The following is a 16,122-nucleotide window of genomic DNA, read 5'->3' on the forward strand; positions in this document are numbered from 1 at the left end:
AATGGTCCATGGTTATTTATCTTTTCAAGTGTAGCTCCCATTTCATCTACTGGATGTAAACGTCTCTATAACTAGGACTGGCCTTTCATAGATTCAATGCATATCTGCCAGAACAAATGAATAAATAATTCTTATGGCTTTTGTGGGGCTTCCAGGGTGTTGCTAGTGGTAAAGAACCCACCTGCAATGCAGGAGACCTAAGGGATGCAGCTTCAATCCCTGGGTCAGGAAGATCCCCTGGAGTGGGGCAAGGCAGCCCAATCCAGTATTCTTGCCTGGAGAATCCCATGGACAGAGGAGCCTGGCAGGCTGCAGTCCATAGGGTCGCAGAGTCGGACGGGACTGAAGCGACTTAGCACACAGGCACATAGCTTTTGTGACACCCAGAACATCTAGCACAGTACTGCTCATTAAATGCTTGACATTAATAATATCAGTGAAAATGTAACACTCTACTTATCCACCCACTACAGCATAGTATCCTTGAGCCTTCTGATCCTGGTAGCTAAAATCAAACCCACTTTTCTAACAAAATAGCTATGCTTTGACTTTGACTTTTTGATTTCCTCTCCTCCTAGATATTGAAGAAATCCTGCATCGAAATTCTAGCAGCTGAACCATCCACCATATGTGCAGGAGGTAAATTGAAACTAACTGTTAATTGCTGTCACATGAATGATGAGATATCGAATTCAGGTCACGGTTACTTCATCAGTAGCAAAGAAGGGAGTTGGGGCACAAAAGGGGAGGGGGAAAAAGGAGTAGAAATTGCTAAATTTGCTTCTGGGGCAAAAAGGTAATAAATAAACAACATGTCAGTTGTTTGAAAGTTTGAAAAAGCCTATCCAAATTCTCTCCTTTCATGGAAACTAATTATAGGAATATTACAGAAATACTGGATTCCCACCGCTACCAATACCCCTTTAACCCTTCATCTTCATGGCAGCCCTACATCACATCACAGTGATCATAGGCCACCTCTGAAATGTTGACATATTTAATTGTTTAACTGGTGCTGAACCTCTTTCCATAACTAATATTTTCATTTTAGTTAATCGCCCCATCTGCCAGCCCTTACAGAATGTCAATAGGCAGCTCCAGTTGTCCCCATAAAGAGCCATTATAATTTTATCATTAATGCAGCAAACCTCTGCTTAACAAAGAATCACCCTTCTCTGGGTCACAGTATTTTTTCTGATTGATCAAAATTGGGGTCTTGTTGTTGTTTTGTATTATAATGGACTGCCTAAAGCTTCAACCGTGCTGGCTCTCTTCGTACAATTCCTGGTAGTTTCCCCATCATTCTCCTTTTATTTATTTAAAAAGTACCGTTAGGCACCTACTGAATGCCAGGCACTGTGGTAGGTGCTCAAGATTCGAAAAGGATAAACTCTCTCCATTATTTCCTGGTGCTCTAGGACCTGGAGTCTTCCACTGTTGAGACCTCACTGTTGACATAATCTTTCTAGTCTCCTAAAATACCAAGTGCCAATTATTAATTTATCATAGAAAATATATCATGCAACCCTGTAAGCAGTGAGGAAGAACTTTCCAGCTTTTTCAAAAACTGTACAGTTTTATTCCTTATGGCATATTCTATTGATATAAGTGAGGTAATTCCTTGAGGATTTCATTCTAGTTTCTTGGCTATATTTTAGAATAGCTGAAACACTTTCAAGGAGTTAAATGTACTGAATAGTATGAACCAACAACAAAACACTAAGTATATATGTAAACATACAAAGTTGTTAGTGGTATTTGGGTACTGACTATTCAGAAATGTGTGTAAATTTCCTGAAGAAAAGCAATCAACAAAGAGTATCTGTTGACCTTTAAATACACTGCTACCTGGCAACACAGATGGCAGCAACATATGTAGCTGGCACAAAGACAGGTCCAGGAAAACCTTCTTAAGAAAAAGAATTGAAATATCTTACTTTTGCAAATTTACAAAAGCATATGACTACATGAAACCCAGTGCCAGGAGCCTAACCAGCGTTCATTAGCTCCAAGGTAAATCTGCCTCCACAATTTTTATCATTCCTTTATTTTAAAACAATTAGAAAACAGGGGAGTTCCTTAATTGTGCAATTATCTCATTCATGAAAAAACAACCCAGACTTGCAGTTTAGCAATCCTACTGTATGTTTTGCAACCGTGTATTGAATCAGAACATTTAAAGACAATGAATACTGAATTCTGTTAAATCAGCAGCATAATCAGTTCCCTTCCTGTAAGGTTATTAGGGACAGAGAAGAAATCTTTCTCTCCACTTCCCACTGCCTCAGAGTACATGGTACTTAATAGGTGGTCAATAAATGTTGACCGAATGCCTTGATTCATATATTCCTTCAATAAACAATGCACCAATTTTTGCTCATTTGACCCTGATTAACAACTACTTTCACCTAATCTCAAGAAGTTATCAGACCTTTGAACTGCCAATTTAAAATGAAGCAAAATTAGAAATAGCCGAAGACAGAACAAGACCCCTCAAACCCACAAAATCTCAACCGGTTGGACAATGGAAAAATATCTTATTAAATAATTCTTGAATCAAAGATTAATAAACCAAAATCTACTTTACTTGCCATCAAGGTGTTCAAGACAATAAAAAGCCCACATATATAAATATAATGAATATGTCACAGAAATATCAAGATCCACAAGATCTAATCCTAGCAAATTCAGTTTTTAGTCTGTTTCTTATTAAACAAAAAAGAAAAATAATTGAGTAAAAGATATTTTTAAAGCTAAGGAAAATACAAGAAAAAAGATTAAAATGCATTAATTAATTTAAACAAATTAAAACAAGTTAACTGATAAATTATGCCAGGAGCTGTGTCTTTGACCAATAAAATAGGCAAATCTCTGGTAAATCCAGTCCAAAGAATCTTCCTTTGGATACTTTTTATATCTCTGACTGAAATGCAATAGTGCATATTTTATAAACAAACAATAGTTTCCCATATCAGAGTAAACTATCCAATTCTATTTATTTTATTTCTTTTTTAATTAAAGTATAGTTAATTTACAATGTTGTGTTAATTTTTACTGTACAGAAAAATGATTCAGTTATATATGTGCTTGTGTGTATATATACATTCTTTTTTATACTTTTTCCCAGTATGGTTTATCACAGGATAATATTTCCCTGTGCTATACTGTAGGGCCTTGTTATTTATCCATTCTGTATATACGAGTTTGCATCTGCTAACCCCCAACTCCCCCTCTGCCCCCCCATTTCCTTCATTTCTTAGAAAAAAATTAACACAAGACACAACAATAGACCTAGTCATATGTTTTGAAAAGGCAAGCTCCCACCTCTCTTGACTTAGAATCATTAGGGTTAAAGCATGTTGATTAGAGAATAACTTTATTAAGAAGAAAATGAAACTTTCATAAGATATCCCTACTCCAAAAGTTCTTCCAAGGATTCTCTTAAAGGTCTATCTCTGATCATTCTTGGAGTAAGCCTGGCTTTCATGAAATATTGGGGGCCACTTCCCCGTGGTTATGAACTCCTGTCAAGTAGACCCAGGCATACCCCGTCTGAAATTTTCATTAGGCTACTGCGAGGATCCGGAGATTTATGTGAAAGTGCTTTAAAAATCATGAACTGTTATAACAAAACAAGGTGATATTATTATCATAAGTATCATTTTAATAAGGATTGAAGGTCAATGTGAGAATGTTGATAACGTCATACCTAGATGAGAAAAATATGCCTGTATGTTTTTCTGAGCTTCCCTGATGGCTCGGTGGTAAAGAATCCACCTGCCAATGCAGGAGACGTGGATTTGATCCACTGGTCAGGAAGATCCCTGGAGAAGGAAATGGCAACCCACTCCAGTATTCTTGCCTGGGAAATCCCATGGACAGAGGACCCTGGCGGCTACAGTTCATAGGGTGGCAAAAGAGTCAGACATGACTTAGTAACTAAACAACAAGTGTTTCTCTACTGAAAGAAAATTGGAGAAATATATAGAGTTCAGAGTATCTGCAAAATGATTCACTAACTCAATATGTACTGAAGGGGAAAGTAAACAAGGAAATATTGAGACTGAACCCTGTGAAGAAGATAGAATTTGCTTTCATCCAAAACCTTTCCTCTCAGCCCCCTCCCCTGCCTCTCTGAATTACTTCCCTTCCTTGGCCACCAGAGCACCCCCTCCTGTGAAGCCCCACCCAGGCCTGTCCGCTCAAGACACTCTATGCTGATGACTGCATTCCCCCAAGACAGTGATCTCTGCTGGCTTTCACCAACAACTCAGCAACAGGCATAATTCTGACAGCACACCGAGCTCTGAGTGAGGCAGTGAGACAACGCACTGGACGACAAAACTGAGATCCAACACAGACCTTTCCATGTTGGCCTGCAAATAACATGGTGAAATTTAATAGGACAGATATAAAATGTTGAACTTGCAAACAGTTTCATATACAAGCAAGTTTAGAGAAACTTGACTTAGTAACATTTCGTGCAAAGAAAAAGAAAAAAGCAAGAAGACGCATAGCTATCTTGAGAGCCAACAAGAATGCCTTTGACAAAAAAGAAGCTGATGCCATCTTAGGGTGCATCAGTAGCCATCCAGTGTCCAGGGTAAGAGAGCTAATTCCATGCTGTGCTATTCCAAGTTCAGACCATGGCTCCAAGTCCCATATTTTAAGGATAGCATTGACACATGTTCTTAATAGAAGAGGAGATGGAACTAGAAAGCATTTAATAATTCATTCAGGATGTGAGGGCAGCCTGGCTGTGATATCTGTCACTCCACTGATAGACAGGATTGACTGAGCTGATCTGGCTGGCTAGACAGGTGTCCCCTCCCTCCCTCCCACGTGTGTCCCTTCTGAAGCTGTATGCTTAGTAGAAGAGGATAACCTTCTGCAATAGTGCTTCATGCGTAGTTCATGAATGCTATAGTGCATCATGCACTGTAGTCCATTCTTCAGTCAAGGATATACAAGTAGCTGTGCTCCCTTGCTACAACCTCCAAACAAGCACTCAAGGTCCATTTACAGGAACACGCAGGATAGTCAAGCTTCTAAGAATCCAGTCACTGATTCTTTCCTTCCTTTCTTCTTCCTTCCTTCCTTCTTCCCTTTTTTCTTTCCTTCTTTCTCCCTCTCCCTCCTTTATTTTTTCCTTTTCCATCAATTCTTAGTGTCTACTACGTACCAAACAATGTGAAAAGATTTGAGTACCAAAATGAGTTGAGTCCCAACCCCCATGAAATTCTCAGTCTTCTCTAGGAGATAGTCATATGTTCAGATAAAATACAAAACCATGTATGAAGTACTATAGCAGAGATCTGCTCAAAGAGATGCTAATGAGATGCTTGTGGGATGAGAAAGGACTGAAGCGACCACAGAGATTTAGACAAAGCATTGAAACACAAGGATATTTGGAGAACTCCCATGCAGAAAGGACTTATTGGTCTTATTATATGTAGCTTTAGGAGACCACCACCGAGCGGTTGGGGAGGAATTCAAGGAGGCAGATTTTGGCTTAACACATGCAACTTTTACAATGAAAGCTTTCCAACAGTGGAGTAGATGGTTTGAACTTTCCACCCCTAGAATTATGTGAGCAACAGCTGAATGACCATCTGTAAACATATGCTGTCCAGAGAACTCCTCCTTTGGGTTTCCTTTATAACTTTAAGTTTCTAAAGACTTAATTCAACGTCCGCTAAGATATTAATGGCTGATTATTGTTTAATTGCTAAAGAGACCAGTACACTTGGAACTATTTTGCATTTTAACAAAAAGTCTTAATGGGAAGAAGATGTAAGGATCTGCCCTGATCAAAAAGAATTTCATTCAATGAAATGAGTGAAACTATTTGGAGAGAGAGACGTCCCCCAAAGCCTCCAGTTCCAGAGGTTATAAACTGGCAGCCAACAAGCCCTCTCTGGTCTGCACATATGTTCTTTTTGATTCACACCGCAATTAAAAAAAAACAAAACAAATTTATTACTAACACTTAAAAGTCTGATTTCACCTAAAAATTCAGATTTTCATCTCATATTGAAAAATCAGATCTAGCAACACTGGGCCTGTATTTATCATATGATAATGATTATTAGAGACGGAATAACTTCCCTTTAAAAGAAGCATGTACTCTTTCCAACTCACCTACTATCCCACCTCTCCCCATTGTCACCCCTACACTAAGGCCAAGCATATGGTTGCCATTTAGTATGGTGCTGAAGTCCCTGGATTTACAGCTCCTGTTCTAAAACATGTAGGAAGTCATCTGCTCTGTGGAGAGCCTTTACAGCACCTTTGACTTTGCATGTGTGCCTGGTAAGTTGCTTCCATCATGTCTGACTCTGTGTGACCCTATAGATTGTAGCCAGCCAGGCTCCTCTGTCCATGGGATTCTCCAGGCAAGAATACTGGAGTTGTTTGCCATGCCCTCCTCCAGGGATCTTCTTGACTCAGGGACTGAACCCACATCTCTCACATTTCCTGCGTTGGCAGGAAAGTTCTTTACCTCTAGTGCCACCTGGGAAACCCCAGCTTTGACATTGCCTACATTTAAATGATTCTCTTTCCCTTCCAATATAGACTCCTTTTAAAATTTCCTAATTAAATAGTTTTGCAGATTAGCCTGTGTGTAATTAGGAGAATAGGCCCAATGTTGGATTGGCCCTGCCTACGTTAGTGTAGCTCCTCTTTAGGAAATGCATCCTTTGCCTAAGCACAGTTTTCTTCTGCTACCACAATGACGGCCTCAGATGTATATAGCTCAGTTCAGTCACTCAGTCATGTCCAACTCTTTGCAACCCCATGAACCACAGCACACCAGGCCTCCTTGTCCATCACCAACTCCCAGAGTCCACCCAAACCCATGTCCATTGTGTCAGTGATGCCATCCAACTATCTCATCCTCTGTCGTCCCCTTCTCCTCCTGCCCTCAATCTTTCCCAGCATCAGGGTCTTTTCAAATGAGTCAGCTTTTCGCATCAGGTGGCCAAAGTATTGGAGTTTCAGCTTCAACATCAGTCCTTCCAATGAACAGCCAGGACTGATCTCCTTTAGTATGGATTAGTTGGATCTCCTTGCAATCCAAGGGACTCTCAAGAGTCTTCTCCAACACCACAGTTCAAAAGCATCGGCACTCAGCTTTCTTTATAGTCCAGCTCTCACATCCATACATGACTACTGGAAAAACCATAGCCTTGACTAGACGGACCTTTGTTGACAAAGTAATGTCTCTGCTTTTTAATATGCTGTCTAGGTTGGTCATAACTTTCTTTCCAAGGAGTGTCTTTTAATTTCATGGCTGCAGTCACCATCTGCAGTGATTTTGGAGCCCAGAAAAATAAAGTCAGCCACCGTGTCCACTGTTTCCCCATCTATTTGCCATGAAGTGATGGGATCGGATGCCATGATCTTCATTTTCTGAATGTTGAGCTTTAAGCCAACTTTTTCACTCTCCACTTTCACTTTCATCAAGAGGCTCTTTAGTTCTTCACTTTCTGCCATCAGGGTGGTGTCATCTGCATATCTGAGGTTACTGATATTTCTCCCGGCAATTTTGATTCCAGCTTGTGCTTCCTCCAGCCCAGAGTTTCTCATGATGTACTCTGCATATAAGTTAAATAAGCAGGGTGACAATATACAGCCTTGATGTACTCCTTTTCCTATTTGGAACCAGTCTGTTTTTCCATGTCCAGTTCTAACTGTTGCTTCCTGACCTGCATACAGGTTTCTCAAGAGGCAGGTGAGGTGGTCTGGTATTCCCATCTCTTTCAGAATTTTCCACAGTTTATTGTGATCCACACAGTCAAAGCTCATAGTGTTCTATGTAAGCAATACTCCAGGAAGAAACTCATTGGAATTAAGCATACAACTTGCCAGCTACTCTTCATGTGAAGCTTTTGTCCTCCAGAAATGGAAGGAGGTTTTCATCAGCTCCCCACATCATCATTTGAGAAGCAATTGTATTATTGTACTCTGTTGTTTCCCATTGTAATAAACAATGATCAAGTGAGTGCAAAGGAAGGTACTTTTAGGCAGCTTAAACCAGACACTTTTAAGCAAAATCAAAAAGTGGCTTTGTTTCTTTCACTCTTCATTTTCTTTCAAAAAGCTCCTGCCTGGCCCATAGGCACCGCGTCTGAATCAGTTGTTTAATTCTCTGCTTGTCTTCTTTTCCATTCAAAGATATTTCTATTTGAAGGAGGGATACTCACACTTAGAAGGTGGAAATGTAAAATGATACTCTTACTTCGGAAAACAGTTCTAACAGTCTCTCAAAACGTTAAATATGCACCTACCACATGACCTAGCCATTGTTCTCCTAGGTATTCACCCAAGAAAAGAAGAAATGTATATTCTGACAGAGACTTGTACACAGATGTTTATAACTGGTCTATTTTTAAGAGCCAAAACCTGTGAACAACTCAAATTTTCATCAACACATGAATGGATAAACAACTGTGGTTTTTCATACAACGAATAATACTCAGCAATAAAAAGGAATAGACTATGCATAAACCTCAAAGTAATTATGGATGAGTCTTAAAATAATTATGCTGAGTATAAAGAAGTCAGACCAAAAAGAAATACTTACCATATGATTCCATTTCATAAAATTCTAGAGAATGCAAACTAACCTATAACAACAGAGAACAGATCAGTGGTTGCATGGTATGGGGAGGGACTGGAAGAAGAGATTATGAAGGGGAACATGGAAACTTCTGAGGCTGCTGGGTGTGTTTACCACCTTGATTGTGGTATTGCCCCATGATTGTGTAACTGTATCAAAATGTTTCAGTTATACACCTTACATACAACTTGTATATCAGTTATACCTCACTAAAAAGTAAATAGCTATAAAAATTTTTTTGAATCTTCTAGGAGAATGCAATGGCACCCCACTCCAGTACTCTTGCCTGGAAAATCCCATGGACGGAGGAGCCTGGTGGGCTACAGTCCATGGGGTCGCTAAGAGTCGGACACGACTGAAGCGACGCAGCAGAGTAATTTAGGTATCAGAAAGCACTTAATAAACATTCACCTCTATATTATATTTTAGATGTTACATGTCACAATAAGCATTTAATAGGAGAGAAAATTAAAACTAACTCACAAGATAGAAATATCACTAACAATAATTTTGTTAGTGATAACAACAAAAGTCTTAGGTGACCAGAGCAAATGGTGAATATACAGATATCTCATTTTCAGATCCAGTGATTGAAAAAGGATCTTTATTGAGGTCATCACAAAACTATGTGTTCCATATTTTCAAAAAAAAAAGAAAAAGGAGGGAATAGAATAACTTTATCAATCTATTCTCTGACCTTAACAGTTTTCTTTTTTTAAACTGAGCTATAATTCACATATCCTGAAATTCACCCTTTCAAAGAGTTCAGTTCAGTTCAGTCACTCAGTTGTGTCCGACTCTTTGCAACCCCATGAACCGCAGCATGCCAGGACTCCCTGTCCATCACCAACTCCCAGAATCCACCCAAACCCATGTCCATTGTGTCCGTGATACCATCCAACCATCTCATCTTCTGTCGTGTCCTCCTCTGGCCCTCAATCTTTCCCAGCATCAGGGTCTTTTCCAATGAGTCAGCTCCCGCATTAGGTGGCCAAAGTATTGGAGTTTCAGCTTCAACATCAGTACTTCCAAAAAACACCTAGGACTGATCTCCTTTAGGATGGACTGGTTGGATCTCCTTACAGTCCAAGGGACTCTCAAGAGTCTTCTCCAACAACACAGTTCAAAAGCATCAATTCTTCGGCACTCAGCTTTTTTATAGTCCAACTCTCACATCCATGCATGACTACTGGAAAAACCATAGCCTTGACTAGACGACCTTTGTTGGCAAAATAATGTCTCTGCTTTTTAATATGCTATCTAGGTTGGTCATAACTTTCCTTCCAGGGAGCAAGCATCTTTTAATTTCATGGCTGCAGTCACCATCTGCAGTGATTTTGGAGCCCAGAAAAATAAAGTCAGCCACTGTGTCACTGTTTCCCCATCTATTTGCCATGAAGCGATGGGACCGGATGCCATGATCTTAGTTTTCTGAATGTTGAGCTTTAAGCCAACTTTTTCACTCTCCTCTTCTACTTTCATCAAGAGGCTCTTTAGTTCTTCTTCAATTTCTGCCATCAGGGTGGTGTCATCTGCATATCTGAGGTTATTGATATTTCTCCCATCAATCTTGATTGCAGCTTGTGCTTCCTCCACAATTCAGTAATGTTTGATATACTCACAAAGTCGTACAGCTATAACCACTATCTAATTCCAGAATATATTCATAATCTTACTCTTTAAGCAGTCACACCCCATTTCTTCCTCTCTCCAGCCCTGGCAACTGCCAGACAATATTCTGTCTTTCTGGATCTGCTAATCTGAGCTATTCATATGGAAATGAAAGGGAATGGGTGTCTGGCTTCTTTTACTTGGCATGATATTTTCAAGATTCATCCACATCACAGTATGTGTCAGAACTTACTTTATATGGATGAATAATATTCCATTGTATGAACACCATATTCATCATTTGATGGATACTTGCATTATTTCCACCTTTTGGCTATTATGAATAATGCTACTGTGAACACTCATGTACAAGCTTTTGTGTAGACATACATTTTCAAGTCTCTTGAGTGTATACCTAGGGATAGAATTTCTGGGTCATATAGTAATTCTAGGTTTAGCTTTTTGAGGAACTGTCAAACTATTTTCCAAAGCAACTGCACCAATTTACATTCCCACCAGCAAGGTACAGAGGGTCTAATTTCTTCACCAACAGTTGTTATTGTTCATCTCTTTTATTACAGCCATTCTGGAGAGTGTGGAGGGATTTTGATTTATATTTCCCTAATAACTAATGAGTTCTAAAGGAGATCAGCCCTGGGTGTTCTTTGGAAGGAATGATGCTAAAGCTGAAACTCTAGTACTTTGGCCACCTCACGCGAAGAGTTGACTCATTGGAAAAGACTCTGATGCTGGGAGGGATTGGGGGCAGGAGGAGAAGGGGACGACAGAGGATGAGATGGCTGGATGGTATCACCGACTCGATGGACGTGAGTTTGAGTGAACTCTGGGAGATGGTGATGGACAGGGAGGCTTGGCATGCTACAGTCCATGGAGTCGCAAAGAGTCGGACACGATTGAGAGACTGAACTGAACTGAATAATTAATGATGTTGGGCATCTTCTCATTCAATGACCTTATTAAGCCTCAGAAAATAAACAGGATTTTTATCTGACTGGTACCTGAATAAATGACCACATTCTCCTTCCCTTATTCCCTTTCTCTCCCAAGAGGTCATTTATCCATTCATTAAATGAGCTTAGACTGACACTGGGAGAAGGCAACGGCATCCCACTCCAGTACTCTTGCCTGGAAAATCCCATGGATGGAGGAGCCTGGTAGGCTGCAGTCCATGGGGTCGCTAGGAGTCGGACACGACAGAGCGACTTCACTTTCACTTTTCCCTTTCTTGAATTGGAGAAGGAAATGGCAACCCTCTCCCAGTGTTCTTGCCTGGAGAATCCCAGGGATGGGGGAGCCTGGTGGGCTGCCGTCTATGGGGTCACACAGAGTCAGACACAACTGACACGACTTAGCAGCAGCAGCAGACTGATGCTGACTCAGCCCTGGGTTAGGCACAGCCCAAAATTATAAAGAAAAAGAAATCATGGCCTCTCCCATCAGGAAGCTTAAATTATAATTGAGAATAAAGTGACAAAAAGTCATAATAAATATATATCTTAAAGCTAACTTAAAGAATATGTAAAGAGATGGAGTAAAAGATCATTGCCTGGTAGAAAGTCCTCCTTGAAGCTTTCCAATCTCTAAGCACTTCTTGTAGGAGCTGTAACCCAACATTCATGTTGCAAACTCTGGGAGTTGGTGATGGACAGGGAGGTCTGGCGTGCTACAGTCCATGGAGTCACAAAGAGTCGGACACGATTGAGAGACTGAACTGAACTGAAAAAAAAAAAAAACCTTAGATGTACTTATTGTGAGAGGTAGGTTTAGGGCTTTGTGAATAGTGTAATTCAATCAGTATGTCCTGGTTCTGGTGTGTCCTGGTCTCACTTGCTGGCAGATCCACTTGACAAAGGTTTTGTTACATAACCTCTACGTGTGAAGGGCTGACATTCCAGTCAGGCTGCAGGGTCAGTATTTGGGCTGTTCTGGAGACCAAATGTGCATCCTATCACAGAAACTGTACCAGGCAAGGTGGCATCTGGCCTCTGCTCTGGTGTGCCTCCCAGAGCATCATTTCCTCCATCTGCTCCCCAGGCCTGGGGGTTAAATTGTTTGGTTTCCACTGTGGCTGTTCATGGATTCCTGATGTCTTTCTTCCTAATACCCTGAGGGTGTGCCAGGCCCAACCAGACAGACATCCTCTCTTACAGAGGACCCCTCAGCAGCACTGCTAAGGCTAGGATATGACCTTAAGAGAAGAGAACTTGGCACATGGCCTACATTTCCAGCATCTTCTCTCCTTCCACTGATCTTTGAGGAAATAAGAGAAGTAGGCCCAGCAGTGAGGCAGAAAACATTTTGAATCAGCAGAAACATCCAATGGCAGATTTCTGGATGTCTAGCATTCAAACTAAAAACAGAAATGAGTTTCTAAAGGCTAAACTGAATAAAAAGATATTGTACAATAAGATTCTTCCACAATGCCAGGCACTTAACAGAATGCTTGTTGAACCGACAGTGTCATCGATCACATGCCAGGCAGGCATCGAAAGAAAACGCTGAGTCCCTTTGCTGTTCACCTGAAACTGTCACAACATTGTTAATCGGCTATACCCCAATGCAAAATGTTTTTGGTGTTAAAAATAATATAAACTTTTTTAAAAAAGAAAAAAATAAAGAAAACTATTTAGTTCATCCTTCTAAATTTAGCAATCCTATCTATGTATCAACATGCATATCTAAATTCTTAATACTCATACTGTTGCAGTGAAAAGGAAAATAGAGGAATTAGTTTTTGTTTTCTTTCCCTTTCCTGAGAACAAAGAAAGAGAACAGTGAACAGGTCAGGGAAGAAATATAAACACACCTGAAAGAGTTGATCACTCCTAGTTTTACTTTTAACTATTCCTAATCTGTAGTCTGTTACTAGATTTGCTTTTCACAAACTAACCTGACACTCTGTAAATTATTCTGCATGAGTTACATCCTGCATGTATTGCCCCTTAACTCTATGCTAATTACATCCTGTACCTGGTGCTTACCTTTCCTGAGCTCTCCCTTTGCAGACCACCCCTTGTAGCTTTTTGCATTTCAAAAAGAAGGCCACAGGAAAATCAACCAGAGATAGTAATATTAGTCCCTCAGTCGTGTCTGACTCTTTGTGACCTCATGGACTGTAGCCTACCAGGCTCCTCAGTCCATGGGATTTTCCAGGCAAGAATACTAGAGTGGGTAGCCATTCCCTTCTCCAGGGGATCTTCCCAGCTCAGGAATCAAACCCAGGTCTCCCACACTGCAGGCAGACTCTTTACTGTCTGAGTTAACAGAGACTAATTACCTGTCTTCATGATGCCAGCTATGAGTATTTTGAAACAATACAAGAAGGAGAAGGACAGAAAACTCTCACTACTTTGTTCCTCATCACATCCCCAGACTATAAGCCCCCGTTTGTTACCACCAAAATCTTGACTTTCTCTGGCCACTGAAGCCAAATAAAAAATTACAAAGACAGAGTTTGGAGGAACTAGAAAGATGGCTTGAATCCTCAGCTGGTTGAGGGAAGAACACAGCAGGCCAGTGCCCCCCACCCTGGGGAGTCAGAGGGGACCATATAGATGGGCCTCCCAGTCTGGGGTATGTAATAAGGAACAAAGTGAGAATTTGGCATTCTTCTTCGTGCATTGTTTCAAAACAGTCATAGCTGGCATCAGGTAGCCTGGTAATTGGATCTGAAAAAGCCATGTGCCCATGACCTTAATATAGTTCAAAACTAAGGCAGTGAATACTCATATATTAGTACCCAGTTTTGCTGCTCACCAATTACAGATTACTTGATCTTGGGCAAGTCATTTACAATTCAGTTTCCTTACAGTGAAGTTCGTTCATAGCTCTCAACAGCACTCTGTGCTAACTTGTTTCTCCTTGTGGCACACTTAGTGCCTCTAGGTTCCTTTCCTTTACTTTGGGTTCTCCGCCTCCCAGCCAGGCCAGCTCCACTTACCTGCAAAACGGGCAAACCTGCCCAAAATAAAAATAAAGTAAGCTTTAAAAAAAATCACAGTGTTAATCTCCAAATGAGTCATATGTCACAAGACATTGAGGATTAATTTTAGCATAATGGTAAAGAGCATGGCTGAGTTCTAAGCACATGACACTTGACACCTGACAGACCTGGATTCCAGTTCTAATCCTCACTACCAGCTGTGTGATCTGGGACCAGCTATTTAACCTCACTAAGCTTGTTTTTCTCATTTGTACCTCCCTGTAGTGAGGTTTAAATGACATCAGACATTTACAACACTTAGTACAGAGTCTGGCACACAAAGAGGGAGCAATTGATATCAGTTATTATTCTCTTGGCAAACATGACCCCTAAATGAGTTTCCTGGGAATGAAGGTGACACACATTCATGCCATTTATTAAAGTTTGGAAGAGTCCCCTATGCTAGTCCTTTAATTCCATTCTTCCTCCAATGAAAATCTCCATCTGAAACTTTACACTGCCAAATCCACTTTCACAAATATTATACTTTGACTTCTAACTTTTAGGCTTTTTCTTTTTTTTTAATGCCACACAGCATTATCCCATGCCCCAATTTTTATATACAAAAGGATGACAAAAATAAAAGAAAATGAAGTATTGGCTATTAGTTACCATCAAACTTAAGCAAATATTCCTAAACATTTAATAAATTAATTAGTTGTTTTTTCCCCTTAGTAAGAGGATCATTATTTTTACTTTATGAAGATATTGTGTTAATTCAGCATAAATTATGCCAACATGAAATTAACATGCAGGGCTAGAGGCCAGTGAGCTATATTAGCTCTTCTATTTGGAGAGAAGAGAGCATTAACCGCACTAGGACCTATGTCAGTTCAAAAGGGAAATGCTTGACAACTGGCCACCCATAAACAAGACTTGTCTTCTCTGGTGAGTACAGTTACTCCCACCTAACACTAGGTTTTCCTACTGTGTGCCCTGCAGAGACAGGAGAGCTGAAACTGTTGTCAAACAAATTCTAAACACAAAGGAATGCTTTTCTAGCTGTGGAAGAAAACACAAAAGGACAACGGCAAACGATACCTAGTCACATGCTGCACTATTCAGGGCAGATTGTGAATGCCAGAAGACAGTGGTCTTCAAAAACCGTAGGCACCTTGAGTTCTAAAGAAATCCTTTCCTCCACATCCAATGTATAAAAGAGATACAAGAGGCCTGCTGGCGGCAGACATCACAGGTTTTAAAACTGCCACGACTTGAGAGATGGGTAAGGTTTGCAGGACACAGGTGAGGGAGAGGCACTCCAGGGAGGACGAACAGTAAAGGCAAAGCCAAGGTGGGAATTTAAAGTAAGAAGTCTGTGCCTTCCTGTGGACAACTAGTGAGAAGGTAGTGATTAGGTGGTGAAAGGCTCCCTCATGGATGCTCCTGTTTCCCAGCTTGAACTGCTTTTGAATGTTTTAAGCCTGATGAATAGTTAACAAGTGCCTTAAATCAGGGCAGATGGGAAATGTAAGGTTAACGCTGTGCAGTCAATTAAGGTGTCTTGTCATTATTCTTTGTTTCAGAATCATTTCAAGTAGTCGTGAGAGGGAATGGCTTCCGACACGCCCGCAACGTGGACAGGGTCCTTTGCAGCTTTAAGATCAACGAGTCAGTCACGCTCAGTAAGTTCTTGCGGAGTTTGGGGGTTTCTGCTGCTGGCTTCTGGGAAGGGGGAGCTCCCAGCCTATCTCCCCGAAAAGCCACACCCAGGAAACTACAGAGAAGGGTCCTCCCTGCCAGAAAGGCCGCCAGCAAAGGGCATAACTGGCCCCTGCGGTCCCCTTGCTCCCATGAGGAGAGGCAGCGGGTACTTGTTTCCCAGTCCGCCAGCATACCTGTACCAAGTTCCAAACTCTCAGGTGGCAGTGGTGGCCCTGACTGG

The 16,122-nt window shown here is 40.8% G+C and overlaps 1 protein-coding gene across 1 annotated transcript in view; it reads left to right on the plus strand.

Moving 5' to 3' along the window:
• ANTXR1 (ANTXR cell adhesion molecule 1) overlaps positions 1-16,122 on the plus strand; it is a 255,318-nt gene that overhangs the window by 78,629 nt on the left and 160,567 nt on the right. Inside the window, exons 9-10 of the mRNA XM_027555677.1 lie at positions 579-639; positions 15,764-15,862. Coding sequence (XP_027411478.1) covers positions 579-639; positions 15,764-15,862 — 160 coding nt within the window. The remainder of the gene's footprint in view (positions 1-578; positions 640-15,763; positions 15,863-16,122) is intronic.

The sequence above is a fragment of the Bos indicus x Bos taurus genome, chromosome 11 (assembly GCF_003369695.1).
Source record: "Bos indicus x Bos taurus breed Angus x Brahman F1 hybrid chromosome 11, Bos_hybrid_MaternalHap_v2.0, whole genome shotgun sequence".
Lineage (NCBI taxonomy): Eukaryota > Metazoa > Chordata > Mammalia > Artiodactyla > Bovidae > Bos > Bos indicus x Bos taurus.